Genomic DNA, 19,774 nt, shown 5'->3' with positions numbered 1-19,774 from the left:
TGCGTAAAGGGAAACACTGATAACATCCATGCCAGTGTATGTCCAATTTCTATATAACATCCATGTCACTGTATGTTCAATATATACATAACATCCATGCCCTTGTATGTCCAATCTCTATATAACATCCATGACATTGTATGTCCAATCTATATATAACATCCATGTCCTTGTATGTCCAATCTCTATATAACATTAATGTCATTGTATGTCCAATCCCTATATAACATCCATGTCATTGTATGTCCAATCTCTATATAACATTAATGTTATTGTATGTCCAATCTCTATATAACATCCCTGTCATTGTATGTCCAATCTCTATATAACATCCATGTTATTGTATGTCCAATCTCTATATAACATCCATGTTATTGTATGTCCAATCTCTATATAACATTAATGTCATTGTATATCCAATCTCTATACAACATTAATGTCATTGTATGTCCAATCTCTATATAACATCCATGTCATTGTATGTCCAATCTCAATATAACATTAATGTCATTGTATGTCCAATCTCAATATAACATCCATGTCCTTGTATGTCCAATATATATATATATAATATCCTTGTCATTGTATGTCCAATTTCTATATAACATCCATGTCCTTGTATGTCCAATCTCTAAATAACATCCATGTCCTTGTATGTCCAATATGTATATATATAACATTAATGTCATTGTATGTCCAATCTCTATATAACATTCATGTCCTTGTATGTCCAATACATACATAACATCCATATCATTGTATGTCCAATCTCTATATAACATTCATGTCCTTGTATGTCCAATACATACATAACATCCATATCTTTGTATGTCCAATCTATATATAACATTCATGTCCTTGTATGTCCAATACATACATAACATCCATATCTTTGTATGTCCAATCTATATATAACATTCATGTCATTGTATGTCCAATCTCTATATAACATCATTGTCATTGTATGTCCAATCTCTATATAACATTCATGTCCTTGTATGTCCAATACATACATAACATCCATATCTTTGCATGTCCAATCTATATATAACATTCATGTCCTTGTATGTCCAATACATACATAACATCCATGTCATTGTATGTCCAATCTCTATATAACATCCATGTCACTCTATGTCCAATCTCAATATAACATCCATGACATTGTATGTCCAATCTCTATATAACATCCTTGTCATTGTATATTCAATCTCTATATAACATCCATGTCATTGTATATCCAATCTCTACTAGAGTTCATAGTGCTGTGATACACTAAGGTCAAAAGTGATGTCATATTGATGATGACATAAAGTAATGATTGCATCATATTGAGTTTTGCAGTAAGCACTGATGTCACAAATGCAGACAGCTGTTACAACTTTACCTACATGAAGTGGATGAAAGTTTCTTTTCTTTAAAAAGAGTTCTTCTATGACCATCTGACTGGCACTGACTAGTTGGCTGGATAAAATTAGTATAATACCTGAAAAAAGACAAGAACACAGTCAAATAATTTAACACTTATTACCAATGTTAATGTTGCTGTCTGCCAGATTACTTAGTTTTACTTATGTGATCTTTGATAACGACATTACAAAAAGAATGTTAAAATTCTGGTTTAGTATAATTGCTGTGAATGCTATTCTTCAGACAATTAATGATTCCTATCGAAATCATACAGAAGAATTAAAATTCTACAGACAATGAATACTTCGTTATCAAAATGTTGTTGAAGCATTCAATTCTTCAGACAATGAATGCTTTCTTATAAAAAATTCATTCAGAAGCATTCAATTCTTCAGACAATGAATACTTACTTGTCAAAATCATTCAGAAGCATTCAATTCTTCAGACAATGAATACTTCCTTATCAAAATCATGCAGAAGCATTATATTCTTCTGACAATGAATACTTCCTTATCAAAATCATGATGAAGCATTAAATTGTTCAGGTGGCACTCTACAGTTTTGTATTTTGCATATGGTTTAAATTTTAAAGAAAAAGAATTTCCCCGGCTTTCCTCACTGGTTATACTGGCTATTTAAAAAAAGACCTTGTATATGTTAGGTATAGTTCAAAGAACCTTTAATTCCCTTTATTTTGGAGTCTGCTTGATGAGTGTAATATGGGCTATAGAGTATAAAGCTTGGCCTTACTCCAGATGTGCACCTTTCAAAAAAGTGCTAACTCCACTTGGTCATTTTCACTTCCTGAACTTCAGAGGTAAATTGTGTAAAAAAAAGAGCTGATAAGTTTTTTTTACATTTTATATATTTGGTAATTCATTCATTGCACTTTCAGAAGCTGGCATTGTCTAGTCTGGCAAAATTAATTTTCCCTATTTTAATAGCTGCTACAGATAGTGTACTTTAGGCTGATTTTTTTAGCACAAGGGAACAGTCATGTCAGTTAGCCTTGTGCTTAGATCATGTACAATTTTCAAAAATACAATATCCAAAGAAATATCATCCACATTACATTAATGTAGCATATAGGTATGCCAACATTCTCTTCATTGTGCATGTTTTATATGCAAACAACTTCAGCTTACATACGTAACTCTCTCAAAAGTACATAATAACTGGTGAGCACCCCTTTAAAGAGAACACAGGTATTATTATTGTATGATTTAATTTTGATTGTATTGCTGAAACATTTAAGTCGCAAGCATCAAAACAGTCCTTTTGAATAATTCTCCTGTATTTCCCCCACAGAACAGTTTTTATGAGTGTCAGAGTCTCTAACAAGTCCATTACCCCATGATGAAAAGTGAGCTATTTTAAAAATCCACATTACATTCTGTCAACCAATGTTATGTTGAAAGACAGGAACATGAAACTAGCCAGAATTATTTCTGAGATATCAACAATAAATTTTACAGTTTGAAATGGGATGGAACAGATCAGGTCAATAAAGGTGAACATATCTGGCTAATGTTTAATATGGAAGGAAGGATTGTGCTTTTTCATCATTTATTTGTTAATTTCATTGCAAATAAATGAAAAGAAATATTTTCACTATACATATGCATTTCATTTACTTAATGCAACAGTTTTAAATTTAAGTTGACTCTATTTCTAAAATTCTATGACTTCTATTTTCCCTATAATTAAGATCACTGCTCACACAAACACGCCTCATGGCAAATTATGTAAGCAAGAGGAAAATTAGCATAATTAGTTTATTTTCATGCTTAACATCAATATTAATGTACCATTTTATTCAAAACATCATACATAATTTTAAAAAATGCATACATTTTTATATTTGCTTTAAGGTGGCGCTCTACAGTTTTGTATTTTGCATATGGCTTGAATTTTAATGAAAAAGAACTTCCCTGGCTTTCCACAATGGTTATACTGGCTATTTAAAAAAAGACCTTGTATATGTTAGGTATAGTTCAAAGAACTTTAAATTCCCTTTATTTTGGTGTCTGATTGATGGGTGTAATATGGGTTATAGAGTGATGTGCACCTTTCAAAAAAGTGCTAGCTCTATTTGGTCATTTTCACTTCCTGAACTTCAGAGGTAAATTGTACAAAAAAAGAGCTGAGAACTTTTTTTTACATTTTATGTATTTGGTAATTCATTCATTGCACTTTCAGAAGCTGGCATTGTCTAGTCTGGCAAAATTCATTTCCCTATTTTAATAATTGCTACGGATAGTGTACTATAGACTAATTCAGGCCGATTATTTTAGCACAAGGGAGCAGTCATTTTAGTTAGCAGTGTGCTTAGATCATGTACAATTTCCAAAAGTACAATATCCAAAGAAATATCACCCACATTACGTTACTGTAGCATATAGGTATGCCAACATTCTCTCCATTGTGCATGTTTTAAATGCAAACAACTTCATCTTACATATGTCTCTCTCTCAAAAGTACATAATAACTGGTGAGCGCCCCTCAGACAATGAATACTTCCTTGTTAAATTCATGCCGAAGCATTAAATTGTTTAGGTGGTGCTCTCAAGTTTCATATTTTGCATAGCATTAGATTTTTAAAGAATAAGAATTTCCCAGGATTTCCACACTGGTTATACTGCTATTTAATAAAGACCTTGTATAATTTAGGTGTTGTTAAAAGAACTTTTAATACCCTTTATTTTAGTGTATGATTGATGGGTTAATTTGGGTTCTAGAGTATATAGTTTGGGCTCACTTCAGATGTGCTCATATAACAAAAACTGCTAGCTCTACCTGCTCATTTTACTGGACTTCAGAGGTAAATTGTAGAAAAAAAGAGTTGAGAATTTTTTTTATTTTTCAGATATTTTGTAATTCAATTTTGCAATTTATTTATTGTACGTTTAGAAGCTGGTATTGCTACTGTGGCAAAACTTGTTTTCCCTCTTTTAATAACTGTTAAAGTTAGTGTACTTTTGACTAATTCAGGTTAAATTTTCTAGCACATGGGAGAAACTATTTTGGTCTACTGTGTGCTTAGAACATGTACAACTTCCACAAGCACAATATCCAATGAAATTTCAACCACAGATCATAAAAGCAGAATAGATGTATGTCAACATTCTCTAAATTGTGCATGTTGCAAATGCAAACAACTTCACCTAAAATACGTCACTGAAAAGTACATGATAACTGGTGAGCGCCAATTAGACAATGAATACTTTCTTATCAAAATCATGCTGAATCAGGATTAGTCATACACTTTCATTTTAATTTCAAATAATAATGTCCCTGGGATTGAATTTCTTTTTCATGCTCTCACTGCAATACGTCTTTGGTAAGGTCCTTGTAGGCTGTGCAGATCATCCATCTTATCTAGTGCAATTCTGTCTGGATACATTGACCCTTCATTCACTTGGTGGTATGAACATAAAAGAGACCCTCGCTTCTAAACACTCCAGTTTCATTTTTAATGGGTACCACTTTAGGGCCCTGATCAGACCCAGTGGTTTTAAGACAAAGTACTGATTATCCATGAGTAGGATCCTGTTCTTGGCAATGAAAACAGTCAGTAGCCATCAAGAAAGCAACTGAACCAATGTGGCAGAAATGTAGATAGGTCGGGTTGACCAAGAGGGTCTATATGCTACAGATTTTGCCAACTGTAGCATAAAATGGCTATGAAGTAGGTTGTAATGAAGGCTCTTGACCTTGGATTAAAGGGTATCTTATTCAACCATGTCAAACCTATACAAGACTCAACTGTTGACAATGGTCAAAACCTTCAATCAAGATAAATCTAAGTATGCAATAAGGTCAGAGACGGTTTTATTCTGGGAAATATCCTCGCTTTCAAGATGTTGGATAGTGTCTGAATTCATGTAACTGTTGCCATTGATTCTGATGGGAACTAACTTCTTCTCCTCCACAGAAGGCAGTTAGCCATCAGTGGTACTTGAAATTGTAACCCTTCTTCACTCAAGAAATATACACTTTACATCCAAATTACTTCAATGGTGCTGCTTGAAAAAGATCTATTTCTTCAGAATTTCTTCATTATTCTTTTTATGATGAAAGCTGTCCTCACTTGTAAACATATAAATAAAGTCTCACTTAGATGACTTTTTCCACAAAAACTTATGTATTCTTTATACCCACATTAACAGATTATAAATGGGTTGATCGTTCTTTATTATTTTGTTTATGTGTAGATGAACGGAAACATGCAAAGCAAACTTTAAATGAAAAGAGAAGGGAACAAGTAAACCTGTAATTAGAGTAAGAGCACATTTTCAATAAGAAAAAAGAAAAGTACACTTTTGATCAAGCCTTGTACACAAAAAATCACAATATAGATACATACATAATATTAATTGGCAAACCAAGCAACAGCGATTTATTTATGTCAAGGGAGATTATCAGCAATGGTAACTATGGTACCTAGTTTTCATAGTAGATGCTAAAATATAAACAGAAACAAAAAGTTTCATTGTGTACCTGAATTTATCAATGGCAAACCAGATATATTTTCTGATAAAACTGCTAAAAGTAATATTTATTGCTCAGTTTGTTATATAAAATGATTCATTTTAATCTTTCTGATGGATGTAGAAGATGATAACAGAGGAAAAACAATTAATGAATTCTGGCTGATATATACTGAAAAATAGACAATGCAAAACTCAATCTTAACATAAATGTCTTGATAAATGTCTTGACTTTCAAAACAAGATAAAATTATGCAGAGTACAAAGAGAACTTTTACAGAAATTATAGTTATTTTATCATTTATAGACCCACCTTTCTGGAGACAGTGAACTTTGTGAAAGGGGCACTGGCTACACCTTCTTTTGGTGTGGAAGAGGAAGTGAGGAGCGACATAAGGCTGAGGTAGGCTTTGCAGTGAAGACAGATTTTGTTAACAAGCTAGCTGGACTTCCAAAGGGTGTGAATGACAGGTTTATGATCATGAAACTCCCACTGTTGAATTGATGAAAGCATAAAGCATGTCATGATCATCAGTACCTACGCTCCAATCATGGCCAATCCAGATGAAACACAGGACAAATTTTATGAAGAACTCCACTCTGTCATAATCTCTGATCCCAAATCTGACAAGCTCATCATCCTTGGTGACCTCAATGCAAGAGTTGGCTCTGATAACATCTCCTTGGAAGGGGTCACTGGAAAGTATGGTGTTGGCCGCTGCAACAGCAACGGTCTTCTATTGCTTCAGACCTGTGCAGAACATGAACTGCTCATCACCAACAGTCTTCCACCTCCCTACGCTCAACAGGACGATCTGGATGCATCCCCAATCTCACTAGCTATGTGATAATCAGGAAGAGGGAGAGGCAGGATGAATGGATGACCAAGTCCATGTGTGGTGAAGAATGTTGGACTGACTGCTGCCTTGCAGTCCCCAAGCTAAACATCTGTATCCAACCTAAAAGATGTCCACAAGGCATGATGATTCCAAAACGGCTGTACATCATCAAGCTTAAGAACTTGAACTCCAAATAGAACTTTATCAGCACTCTAGAAAGCCATCTTCATTCCACCCCTCTGGACAACCAGAATGTGGAGGCAACCTGGGCAACCCTTAGAGAGCTGGTCTACAACACTGCCACAGAGATCTTAGGGCCCTCCCCCAGAAAGCACAAGGACTGGTTTGATTAGAATTGTGAAAACATTAGGCAGCTGTTGGATGAAAAACATTGCCTCCACCAGCATAGCTGATGGATCTAAAGTCCACTTCAAAGAAAGATGCCTTCAATAACATCCACAGGACTGTTCAACAGAAACTCCAGCAGATGCAGGACTCCTGGCTGAGTAACAAAGCTGATGAGATCCAAAGCAATGCTGTCAAGCATGATATGAATAGGTTTTATGATGTACTCAATGATGTCTATGTCCCATCATCATCATCAGGATCATCTCCTCTCCTCAGTGCAGATGGGAACAAACTGATCATGACAAAGAAAAGATCCTTGAAAGGTGGGCTGAGCACTTCAACTGTATCCTGAACTGCCCAACATCCATCAATGATGAAGCCACTGATCAGCTGCCCCAAGTGCCAGTCAATGAATCAATGGATGCCCCACCAACCATTTTAAAGACCCACAAAACAATGTCTGCTTTCTAGTGGCAAGGCTCCTGGCTCAGACTCAATCCTAGCAGAGATATACTAGAAAGCTGGTGCAGCTCTGACGGAAAAGCTCCATCAGTTGTTTCATCTCATGTGGCAAAAAAGAGACGATCCCACAGGAATTCAAGGATGCTACTATTATACATTTGTATAAGCACAAAGGAAATCTTCAGGCTTGTGACAACTACCAAAGTATCTCTTTGCCCTCCATCACAGGCAAGATACTCGCTAGGATTCTCCTCAACTGTCTCAAATCACACCTTGACCATGGACTCCTATCAGAAAGCCAGTGTGGCTTCCAAAAGGAACGTGGAACCATCAACATGGTGTTCACTGCTATGCAGTTGCAAAAGAAAAGCCAAGAACAGAATACTGACCTTTTCTCTTCCTATGTTGACCTGACTAAGGCCTTTGACACTGTTAGCAGAGAGGGCCTGTTGAAGATCATGGCCAAGTACAGATGACCCAGGAGGGGCCCCAAGTGGCCGAGTGGTCTAAAGCACTCTCTGTCATGGATCACTGCCATCTCACCTCTGTCTGCATGGGTACGAGTCTCGGGCTCGGCAAATGTGGATATGTGAGAAAGCTTGCCGGTAGATTCTCGTGGGTCAGTGGTTCTTTCCGGGGTTTTCTTGGGTTCTTCCTCCACCATTAATACTGGCCGCCATGTATAGCCTATCTTGTGCTGAAAAATGGCATTAAACCCTATAACAACAATAACAACAGATGCCCCAGGAAATGTATCACCATGGTGCAGCAATTCCATGATGGTATGGAAGCTAGAGTCTGGAACAATGGTAAGACATCAAATCCCTTTCCTGTCTCAAACAGAGTGAAGCAGGGCTGTGTACTGGTACCAACACTTTTCAGCCTCATGTTCTCAGCCATTCTCACTGATGCCTTCAGAAATGTTGACGTGGGAACCAGCATCAGATACCGAATTGATGGCAAACTGTTCAACCTCAGGAGGCTCCAAGCAAAAACTAAGGTCACAACAGAAATCATCATATTTGCTGGTGACTGCACCCTCAATGCTAGCTCTGAAGCTGACATGCAAAGCAGCGTCAGCAAGTTCTCTGATGCTTGCACAAATTTTGGCCTTAGATCAACACAAAGAAGACTGAAATAATGTATCAGCCAGAACCAGGAAAACAGTATGCTGAGCCAAACATCACAGCCAACAAACTGAGTGCAGTGAACAGGTTCACGTATCTTGGCAGCACACTGTCCCAGAATGTTGTAATAGATGACGAAGTTAATGCCAGGATAGCAAAGGCCAGCACAGCATTCGGCAGACTACATGCCAAGGTCTGGAATAGAAGAGGCATTAGTCTTCAGACAAAGCTGAAGATATACATAGTGATTGTACTCCCTGTGTTATTATACGGAACCTGGATACTATACCAGCACCCTGCTGAGCCACTTGCACACTACCTGCCTCAGAAGACTCCTAAAAATCAAATGGCAAGACAGGATCCCAGATACTGAGGTCCTTACCCACGCAAGCCTTCCCAGTATCTACACCATCTTGATGCAATCATAGCTGTGATGGGCGAGCTTGAACAAGGAAAACGCAACAAAGGAGGCCAGAGAAAATGATACAAGGACACCCTGAAGACATCATTGAAAAACTTTGGCATCAGCTATGACACGTGGGAGCAGACTGCCCAGGACAGGGTTGTGTGGCACTCTTCCATCACTAAAAGTGCTGCAGCTTGCAAGGCCAACAGGACAGCCATGGCAGAACAATGGAGGCAGGCCAGGAAATCCCAAGCCAGTAACCACACAATCAGTGTTGCTACCATCCCATGTCCACAATGCCACAGAACATTCAGGGAGCACATTGGGCCTCATCGGCCACCTACATGCCGACAGACCATTTGTTCCTGATAAAACAGTGGATGACTAAAGTGGTCTTCATGGACTTGATGGACAAACTACACGACCAAATACAAACACATATTCTCTTTTCAAGGATTTTGGGCTGTTCCAGTAAAACATTAATGGGAACGAGGGAAGGCACTTTCATGTATGGTACTCACCCATAGATGCAATTTAGAATTTTCTACTCATTTTAATATGAACTCTGTTTTATCACAGTACCTGTCACATTGCCTGCCCACAATTATGTAAGTCAAGAACAAAGGAATTGGTTGGAAGCCATGTATATATGTAATTGTAATTGTTACAATTGCCAGCTTTGTTGGGTGTCAAAAATCACATGTGGATGTTGAAAGCTTTGTTCAAGAACAAAGGACCCTTATTGGCATCGTAAATCTCACCACGTTGACAGACAGCCAGAGCATTGCCTGCTAAGTTGAATAGAACAGGGTAGAATCTATATCCCATCAGAATTAACAGAGGGTGTGGTCCCCATTTCAATCCAAATTTAATTGAATAATTTAGACCAGAAACTTCAGTAATTGTGAAACATCATGCTGGAAAGTTGAAGCAATAACTCCGGGAAAGCCACTACTAAATTGGCAGAAAAATTCTAAGGAAAGACAAATCTTTGTAAAGGTGAGTTATTTGCTCCATTGTTTCAGAATAGTATGGCATTGTAATTATAATTATGTGCAATATGTATACTTCATTCCTAGAATCACTAGTACATAGAATTACCTTTGTAATGTTTAATTTACATGCGTATTTGATTGATTATGTAAAGAATTATGTAGATTGTTAGTTCATGGTAAGAATTAATATTGTAATTCACTATTTGGTTACTTTGTAGTAAACTAGTGCATTTATTCATGTGATATTCTAGATTTTGCAACTGTTGAACTGAATTATAACTTTGGAAATGGTTACAGTGTGTAAAATTAGTTATTATGGATATTTGAATATTGGTGTACACTTGTGGGAGTGTAATGTACAGAAATGCATCTGATTGCTTTGCTATTGTTCAGTATCATCAGATTAAGAATATATATACTAATGTGATGCAGTTTATTGACACCTGTATACTTTTATTACGATGTTTACGATACAAGAGTGTATGGGTATTTTGATGTGCACGAAAGCATGACCGTAAAATGTAATAGCCTTCATCAGATGATTGATTGTTGGTTTAGTGTGAGACGATATGGCTAAGGAAATATGCTAATGTCCTTGTGTTTTCAAAGAAAACTTTTAGGGGACAGACTTCAAGTGTGGTTTGGTCCTGAGTCTTTAGGAGAGTGACGGAATAGAGGCTAGTGGAGAAGTCAATTGTGAATCGAAGGCTAGATGGAGAGCAGAGTCAAGGAGGAGGAGGAAAAGGAGTCGAGAAGGAGTAGGAAAGAGAGAAGAAATTGGTGGGATAGGAGAGATACAGATGAGTAGAAAACAAAGACAGATGGAAAAGCGATCTCACACTATAAATCAAAGGATGCAATAGGCTATCACTTGGTCAAGAGGAAGAAGAGTGATGAGGAAATTATTATCATTTGAATATTGAATTGTATTAAATTGTTATTCTTATGACTTTCACCTTTTGTGTTCTCAATAATTTAACTGTCGGCATTGCTGACTGGGGGCTTGGAGCCTTAACTCTCTCTATCACTAATTTCACTCCCTACAAAATGGAACTTCTATGGTAATTTAAATAATATACTGGGAGCACCCCGCTCCAACCCTACCAAACGCCACAGTAACCAAGCATATATTATCAAAAACCTGCCTTCCCTTAGTACCATGCATGTTTAAATGTAAAAGCCCTAATAATCTTTTCACAATAATTATTGTGGTACCCATTTTAAATTACATTTACTTTACAAGCATGCATAATGAGATTTAGCTGATACATAAAGTTAAACTGGATGTTAAATATTTGTTGTATTTTACTCATACTTAGAAAAATATGCAATATTTCTTTGTCCTAAGCTTGGGTATATGATACGGTTGTTTATTTATTTAAAAAATCCAGTTTTACAGTGGTGGTTAACAATGTGTATATGAAGCTTAGAAGAAGAGATGTGTTTCTGCCTGTACTCAATGATACTGAGGTTGTTTAAGAAGAGATGTGTTTCTGCCTGTACTCAATGATACTGAGGTTGTCTAAGAAGAGATGTGTTTCTGCCTGTACTCAATGATACTGAGGTTGTTTAAGAAGAGATGTGTTTCTGCCTGTACTCAATGATACTGAGGTTGTTTAAGAAGAGATGTGTTTCTGCCTGTACTCAATGATACTGAGGTTGTTTAAGAAAGAGATGTGTTTCTGCCTGTACTCAATGATACTGAGGTTGTTTAAGAAGAGATGTGTTTCTGCCTGTACTCAATGATACTGAGGTTGTTTAAGAAAGAGATGTGTTTCTGCCTGTACTCAATGATACTGAGGTTGTTTAAGAAAGAGATGTGTTGCTCCTCGCAACACTGGAAGAAATCTGCCTGCCATTTCCCTTTTTGAGGCTTTCAAAGCAATAAGCCTTCCTGCCCTAGAAATTCTATTTTTTGCCACTGCATACTACTCAGTCAACAATTAGCTAAATAGGACCACATTTGCCACTATGTAATATTCAGTGAACAATAAAATAAATAGGACCACATTTGCCATTCAGTCAACAATTAACTAAATAGGACCACATTTGCCAATGCATACTACTCAGTCAACAATTAGCTAAATAGGACCACATTTGCCACTATATAATGTTCAGTGAACAATAAACTAAATGGCACCAAATTTGCCATTGCATAATGTCCAGTCAACAATTAACTAAATAGCACCACATTTGCCACTGCATAATGTTCAGTCAATAATTAACTAAACAGGACAACATTTGCAGACAACAATGAATGGAATATGGCTTCATTTACCATCATATAATGTAGAGTCAACTAAGAACTAACAATAGCCACATTCACCACTGTATAAGGAAGGCACTGACAGGTATGAGACAATTCTGTTCAAATTTAGTTCAACACCAAAGTGGGTATATCCTTGATGTTTTTCTGAAAAAATACTTCAACAAATTCAAATAATGGAGAAATAAAAACTTGACATGTGAGGTCAATCATTTTTAAAGAGTATATAAATGTAGATTTCCTTTAGAGGTATGCCTTTTAGATTCTAGTAAAAATCAACCCCATTGCAAGTAATTGCTGGTCATATTTTTTGCATTGTATTATAGGTATGACTGGTAATAAGGTATTATGTGCAAAAACAGTCGCTGATTTATGGGTGAATTAGTACAAGTATAACACTGTATTAGTTTTATTTACAAGTCCGTGCGGAAAATTGCTGATTGTAATTTGTAAAGATGAAGCTGATATGTACCAAAATTTCCACAACATAGATCATTGTCTGTTAAAAGGCACAAAGATAACAGACTGAGCTTTCAAGTTATCAGCACAGAATCAGCATTTTCAACAGTAATTTCTGTACTTTATTGTTACAAATGTATATCACACCAATCAGAAGTTTTTATAAATTTGCTGATGCATCAAAAATATTATAAATTGTCTCTTTATGAACACTGTTATAAAAACTGATTGGAGGGGGAGATATACCTATGAGAGTATGCGAACTGGAACTGTTGTGTTCTGTCTTGAAAACACTTGAGCATCCGACAAGTACCAACCCAACCATTGTGACTATCATGCCTGTCCAATGTAGTCCACGTAACTTTCGCTTCAGGAAGATTTTCTATAACAGAAAAAAAGGAACTTGAACAAACGAGGATAAAAATTTAAAATTGTGTAATTATTTAATTTATACAGAATCTTTCATAATATGGTAAATATTATCATGTGCTTTGTTAAGTGTCTTCCAAAACACTGAGCAAATACTCTAGACCCTCAAGCAAACCTTCTGTTGGCTGTTGTGTATGCAAATTATGGCTTCTGTTGCTCCTGCAGTTGGATGCCTACCATAAGCCAAGTCAGGTCCTCCCATCTGCTGAGATAGGACCTCCTGCAGCTGAATGCCTACCATACACCGAGTGAGGTCCTCCCATTTGCCAAGACAGGACCTCCTGCAGCTGGATGCCTACCATAAGCAAGTGAGGTCCTCCCATTTGCTGAGATAGGACATCCTGCAGCTGGATGCCTACCATAAGCCAAATGAGGACCTTCCATTTGCTGAGACAGGACCTCCTGCAGCTGGATGCCTACCATAAGCCAAGTGAGGTCCTCCCATCTGCTAAGACAGGACCTCCTACAGCTGGATACCTACCATAAGCAAGTGAGGTCCTCCCATTTGCTGAGATAGGACTTAATATTGCCCAAATCTTTTATGACTGATCTAAAGGGCAATGAGAAGATTTCTGCTGCTATTAAGATAAAAAGATTGTCTCCTAAAGGGTTTCATGAATAAATGACCCCAAGATGAGGGATCCATTGTCACATTCTGAAGACCCCATGAAATGAAACAAGTTTTAGGGCCACCATTATATTCTCTGAACAAATGGTAGACATCACTAAAATGATTCATGACATAATTCAGTTTTTTGAATGAGGTCAATTAGGTTCAAGAGGAATGGAAGCTCAGCATCCAAATGAATAAAATGCTCACATGGAATGAGGTCAAATTAGAACTTGTTGACATGGAATCCAAGGCAAAGCAGCACTGAAACACGCAACATCATGGCTGGATACAATATTGACTCACCTCATGCATTATACAATGATCACCAGGTAGCTGGACATCACAGATGCAGAAAAGTTTAAAAGTGAGAGATGATTCTATCAGTGATTCTTGTGAAGTCCCCAGAAGTATTGTTCAAACTGAAATGGAATATCCTGAATTGGTAACAGGTATCCCCTTATGAGAATCACATGAATTCCAGAAGGATCTGTGAATGGGAATGTGAGGTATCCATCTTGGATGTCTATAATGATTGCAACAATATTTCCTCAAATTCACTCATAGCATTTTCAATTTGAACCTGATGTCCAGTGAAGCTGATGAGAGAGTTAATTCCCTGGGCAAATTAAGCTTGCCATGGAAAAAGGCCCAGAGTAAAATCCTGGTACAAATGATCACACTCTAAATATAACCATCTCAAATGCCATTTTGAAAGGAGAGTATCAATTCCTGCCATGGAACATCTGCTTGAGTGGGTTTTTCAAGATATCTGTTGCGAAGAGAGCCTATCATTATTGGGAAAGACATAATGAATGTAGTCATCAGCCCTCTGAAACAACTTTTACCACAGTGGGTCAGTAGGGCAGTGTCCCTTCCATTCCATGGAAGTCATTGAATAAGCTGAGTCCCTGGTAAGTTAGAAAAGGGCAGCAAATACATGGAATTATTTCTGGTTAGAGCTGACCAGAAAAAATCGGAGGTGACAGGTCCTTGATTCCCAAAGTTTTGCTGTAAAAACTGAGTCATCATCAAGAGGAGAGGAAGGGATGGTCCTCATTTAGCATGCATCAGGGGTACTTCTTGTTTCTCTGCTCACTCGTAGGAAACATCTACAGAACTTGGAGTTGCTTGGCCTGTGTGAGGTTTGCCTTTTTCTTGGCCTGTTGTAAACAAAAATAGATTATGGCACTGGAAGTGAATACTGAGCAGCCCTGTTATCACACATACCATCTAAAAAAAACTGACCCACAAGCACAAATGGCAGGTGGGTTCTTGCCAGAACAGTTTAGGCTATGTACAGATTGCTTACAAACAGCTATGGAAACCAAGCTGAATATGGATCCTGTCCCTACAACATTTCAAAGCAGCTACTGCATGTCAGTGAAGGGCATTTGGTCCAGACACAAGATGAACTCAGACAGCAATGTCTCTGACAGCTGAAACTTTAGGGTAAAATGGTTGTCAAGTCTGATTCGTGACAAACAGGGTTGAAATCTGATGGAAGTGGCTTTAGCAAGAAAAGACCTTTTAATATCTGTGACTTTATCAGACTGTGGTGGCTACTTGAATGACATCTGGTCTTTCTTGACAAAAAGATCAATGTATCCATTTATGATAACAGGGCATAGGCAACTTAGAACTGGGATGCAGAGAGAACTCTGGATGCAGAGCTGGAAAATGTGAAAAGCTCAGTTTTATCCAGACAATGTTGGATTGATAAAGTATAATGGTGATTTAGAGCAAGAATCATCCCAAAGGAAATAGTGTGGAGATATGTTCTACTCCTGTGCAGGATGTGTCAACAAAGCTATTGAAACAGGTTATGTATGACGATGAACGAAGACTTGGATTCCTGTTCATGTTTGGACAAAATTATCTTCTGTGTTCACTGTGAGCATCACTCACAGTCTGGGACTGGTACAGTCAGCTGGAACTGGGGTATCAACAAAACCAGGACCAGGCTGTGATGGGACCAACATGAGTGACGGGACTGTCTAGTGCTGGTCTGCTAAACTTTCTACTTTTACATTATCAGATTCATGGGTACAAAGAGTGTCAGTGAAGCAGTCTAAGGAAGAAGGTGAACAGGACAAGTGATTGTGGAACTGTGACCAGTGATGGACCCAGCTGCTGTTGTTCAGTGCAGACTTTATTGATTCAATAATGGTGAGCACATACATGATCATAGGGGAGGTGATGCATCCAGGGCAGATCAATGGCTGGTGGTATCAGTACCAGGTGCACAGTCAGTATTCATGTCTAGGAGACTGGGTATACCTGGAGCAACAATCACTGATACCATCTGGTAAGATTTCACTGGTGCTGGAATTGATGGTGCTTGGCACCAGCAAGAGTCCTTAGATGAGATCCAGTAGTGGCTATACTGAGAAAAATCACCATGGCCTGTACCACCATTGTAGAAGGCAACTGTATCTGAACAATCTAGGACTGAGTAGTGTCCTTTGATGAAATCAAGTACTGGCCTTCTTAGGAAAAATCACTGCAGAAAGGACAAGGACTGAATCATTGTATGAAAAAGTTAATATAAATATTAAATTTATTATTATAAATATTCATCAGAATTCAAAGTAGTGCAAAAAGAAAGGCAGAATTACTTATTGAATAGGCTTCCCCAAAATAAGGTAACCCCAAAAATTCACTCCAATTTATTATGCCTTCTGCTTCATAAGAAGAATGCACTCTGGCACAAGCGTAAGCAGTAACTGGTGCCTGTTCAAGAATGAATCTCTAAATCCAAGGGGAGACCACCTGGATTTGACATCCTATTTAAAAAAAGCAATCAACCATTTAGCACTGCTGTTGCTAAATCAAAAAAGGTGGTTGTAACAACATTTTTTAGCATTGTAGATCTAAATGTTCCAAGAGACAGGACATGCTCCTATCACATTACAAATGAAGAAGAAAACCACATGAAATACTATTGTAAAACTAAATGCAAATTAACCTAGATATATAAGATATTGTGGCTTATATGTACATAGTTGGTTGCATCTTTCTGTTGGTGGATTACAAGGGAAAAAAACATGAATGATGGATTGAACTGCATTTATGTTCAAACAACACTAATCCAGTGCCAGACGTTAGATATTCTACACCAGCAGTTTACAAAATTATCTAGGGCCCCAATGTATGCTGTTCCCGGCCAGTGACTTTGTTAAATTAAAAGCGCATGTCATCAGGCTTTAATGACAATACAGTCCAAAAACCAATTGCTACAAATAAAGAAATAAACTTATGTAAAAAGTACCAATATCATTTTCCATCAATTTTGTATGGATTCTAAATTATAAGTCTGAACAATTATATTATGTCAAATAGGTAAGTAAAAAAAATGCAAGATAAACTCAAAGTGTCAGTGATGATATGTTTCAGACTGAGTACCATCATAACCTGATACATCAAAGTATAATGAAATGTACTACATACTGAAAAGATACATCAAAGTAAAATGAAATGTACTACATACTGAAAAGATTCACCACTTACTTTTCTCTTCAAACAAGTCGTTAACAAGCTGATACTTTGAAACATAAACAAGCACGATGCCATTACTATTTAACAATATGAAAACTCACTTTGCATACTCACTGATAAAATACCAGCAAAAATGATGATGGAACCTCTCAACATCTGCCAGACTGAAGCATCAATATACACTAGGCCTATACCTGGAAATTTAAAATGTGACCTGTGATTTTAAACGCATATTACAACACCACCACCTGCCTTAGATTTTTCATTTTTTTTGGGGGGGGGTGTATGAAGGTGAGAAGAGTAGAAGGTTTCTATGTAACAAAAATAAATGAACAGACAAAAGTAACTTTGACCTTTATGGATTTATAGTGCATGAAAATTCATTGAGTAAAAAAAATTTAATGACAACATATTTTATTCAATACAACTTTGTGTTGATTGCTACTCTTCAACAGAAATCAATTATTGTTTGTCTTGATGATGTAGGAAGGGCACATACCAAAAGTTAATTTACTTATATATTTGTACAGGTGTCATTGCAAGCCGTGGGCAAAAATCTGGTATGCTCTCTTACTAACCATGACAGCTTGTGACAAAATTTCTTTGTTTTTCATAAATATGCATGAACAAAAATATGTCCTCAACAACAAAATGCAATAATCTATGACACAACAATGAAAGTGCCATTCTTATTTATTAATAAATTACTGTGTTTTGAAGGGAAACTTTGACGCTCAAATACATGTCATGCTGGGTTAAAATTGCAAGAACAATTTATTGATACTTGCAGTGACTGGTTAAGGAAGTTTATGCATACTGATAAGAAACAAAGAAATTTTATCATAGGCAGCCATGGGTGACAACAAAGTGTAGCTTGGCAATGACAATGAACAGATTACATTCAACATAATAAAAGAATACTTTTGTCATTTTATTATTTTCAAAGAACTTTTGGGCACTGTTTTCAGAGCAGTCCCTATAAATCTGATAAAAATCTTACAATGTTCAAATAATACATTTCACAGAATTCAAAGTACGACATGATGAGCCGTCCAGGACCTTTAAACCAATGAGAAATCAGCTGCATCCTTTAATCATGTACATTTAACCAATGAGAAATCAGCTACATCCTTTAATCATGTACATTTAACCAATCAGAAATCAGCTACACCCTTTAATGATGTACATTTAACCAATGAGAAATCAGCTACATCCTTTAATCATGTACATTTAACCAATGAGAAATCAGCTACATCCTTTAATCATGTACATTTAACCAATGAGAAATCAGCTACACCCTTTAATAATGTACATTTAACCAATGAGAAATCAGCTACATCCTTTAATCATGTACATTTAACCAATGAGAAATCAGCTACATCCTTTAATCATGTACATTTAACCAATAAGAAATCATTTGTATTAAAAACAATATTTCTTATGTCAATGAGTACATTACACAAATAATATACTATAAATATGTTGATCATTGAATTTGTCAAAACTGAACGCACTAATTTGTAATGAATTAAAGTATAACATCTTGACCCATCTAAGCATGCAGAATCAAAGCAAAGGGAGATAACCTTTCACTGCATATCCTACAATGAACTGAAAAGTTACCAGCTAACATTGTATATGAGACCCCAGAGCTATTGACAACTTTTGTTGTTACAAAGCATGAATGTAGATAAACCAACAACCCTCAACAAATTATGCATAGAAACTTCAACTGAATCAAGAGATCAATACCAAATGCTTTCAACCCCAACCCCCAAAGATCCAACAACAACACCATATATTTCCTTCAATAATAATTCCAATCATATGTATAAAGAATTAAATCTGTACCTGTCATCTGATCATCCATCCACAGAGGACTATTTGTATATCTAATACTGTAAATTACAATAGTACAATCAGTATTGACTCTAACATGGTCAGTTCAAAGACAACAGAGTACTTCAATAACAGAGACACATTTAGACATCTATAATCATAATTAACCTCATTAATTTAACTATAATCTCACAAACTAGTTCAGAATCTCTTGATCACTGGTGATTTGCGCTATGAAGACCTAAACAATTTAGTGCCAAATTAGTCTACTTCATCAAGATTATTCACAGTATAAACAATTTTGCAAATAAATGACAGATGAAATATACACTTTTGCAAATAAATGACAGATGACATATACACTTTTGCAAATAAATGACAGATGAAATATACACTTTTGCAAATAAATGACAGATGAAATATACGCTTCTGCAAATAAAGGACAGATGAAATATATGCTTTTGCAAATAACTGACGGATGAAATATACGCTTTTGCAATTAAATGATGGATGAAATATAGGCTTTTCCAAATAAATGACAGATGACATATACACTTTTGCAAATAAACAGATGAAATATACACTTTTGCAAATAC

The 19,774-nt window shown here is 36.5% G+C and overlaps 1 protein-coding gene across 1 annotated transcript in view; it reads right to left on the bottom strand.

Annotated features, from left to right (window-relative positions):
* Positions 1–19,774, bottom strand: part of LOC149805199 (solute carrier family 35 member F6-like) — a 62,588-nt gene that overhangs the window by 19,227 nt on the left and 23,587 nt on the right. The window contains exons 6-8 of the mRNA XM_089948357.1: positions 17,454–17,533; positions 13,049–13,184; positions 1,392–1,486 (exon numbers count right to left, since the gene is read on the bottom strand). Coding sequence (XP_089804483.1) covers positions 1,392–1,486; positions 13,049–13,184; positions 17,454–17,533 — 311 coding nt within the window. The remainder of the gene's footprint in view (positions 1–1,391; positions 1,487–13,048; positions 13,185–17,453; positions 17,534–19,774) is intronic.

This window comes from Sinohyriopsis cumingii, chromosome 2 (assembly GCF_028554795.1).
Source record: "Sinohyriopsis cumingii isolate HCF-2022 chromosome 2, ASM2855479v2, whole genome shotgun sequence".
Lineage (NCBI taxonomy): Eukaryota > Metazoa > Mollusca > Bivalvia > Unionida > Unionidae > Sinohyriopsis > Sinohyriopsis cumingii.
Note: the sequence above shows the minus strand (reverse complement) of the source record. Positions and strands in the feature narration are given on the sequence as shown.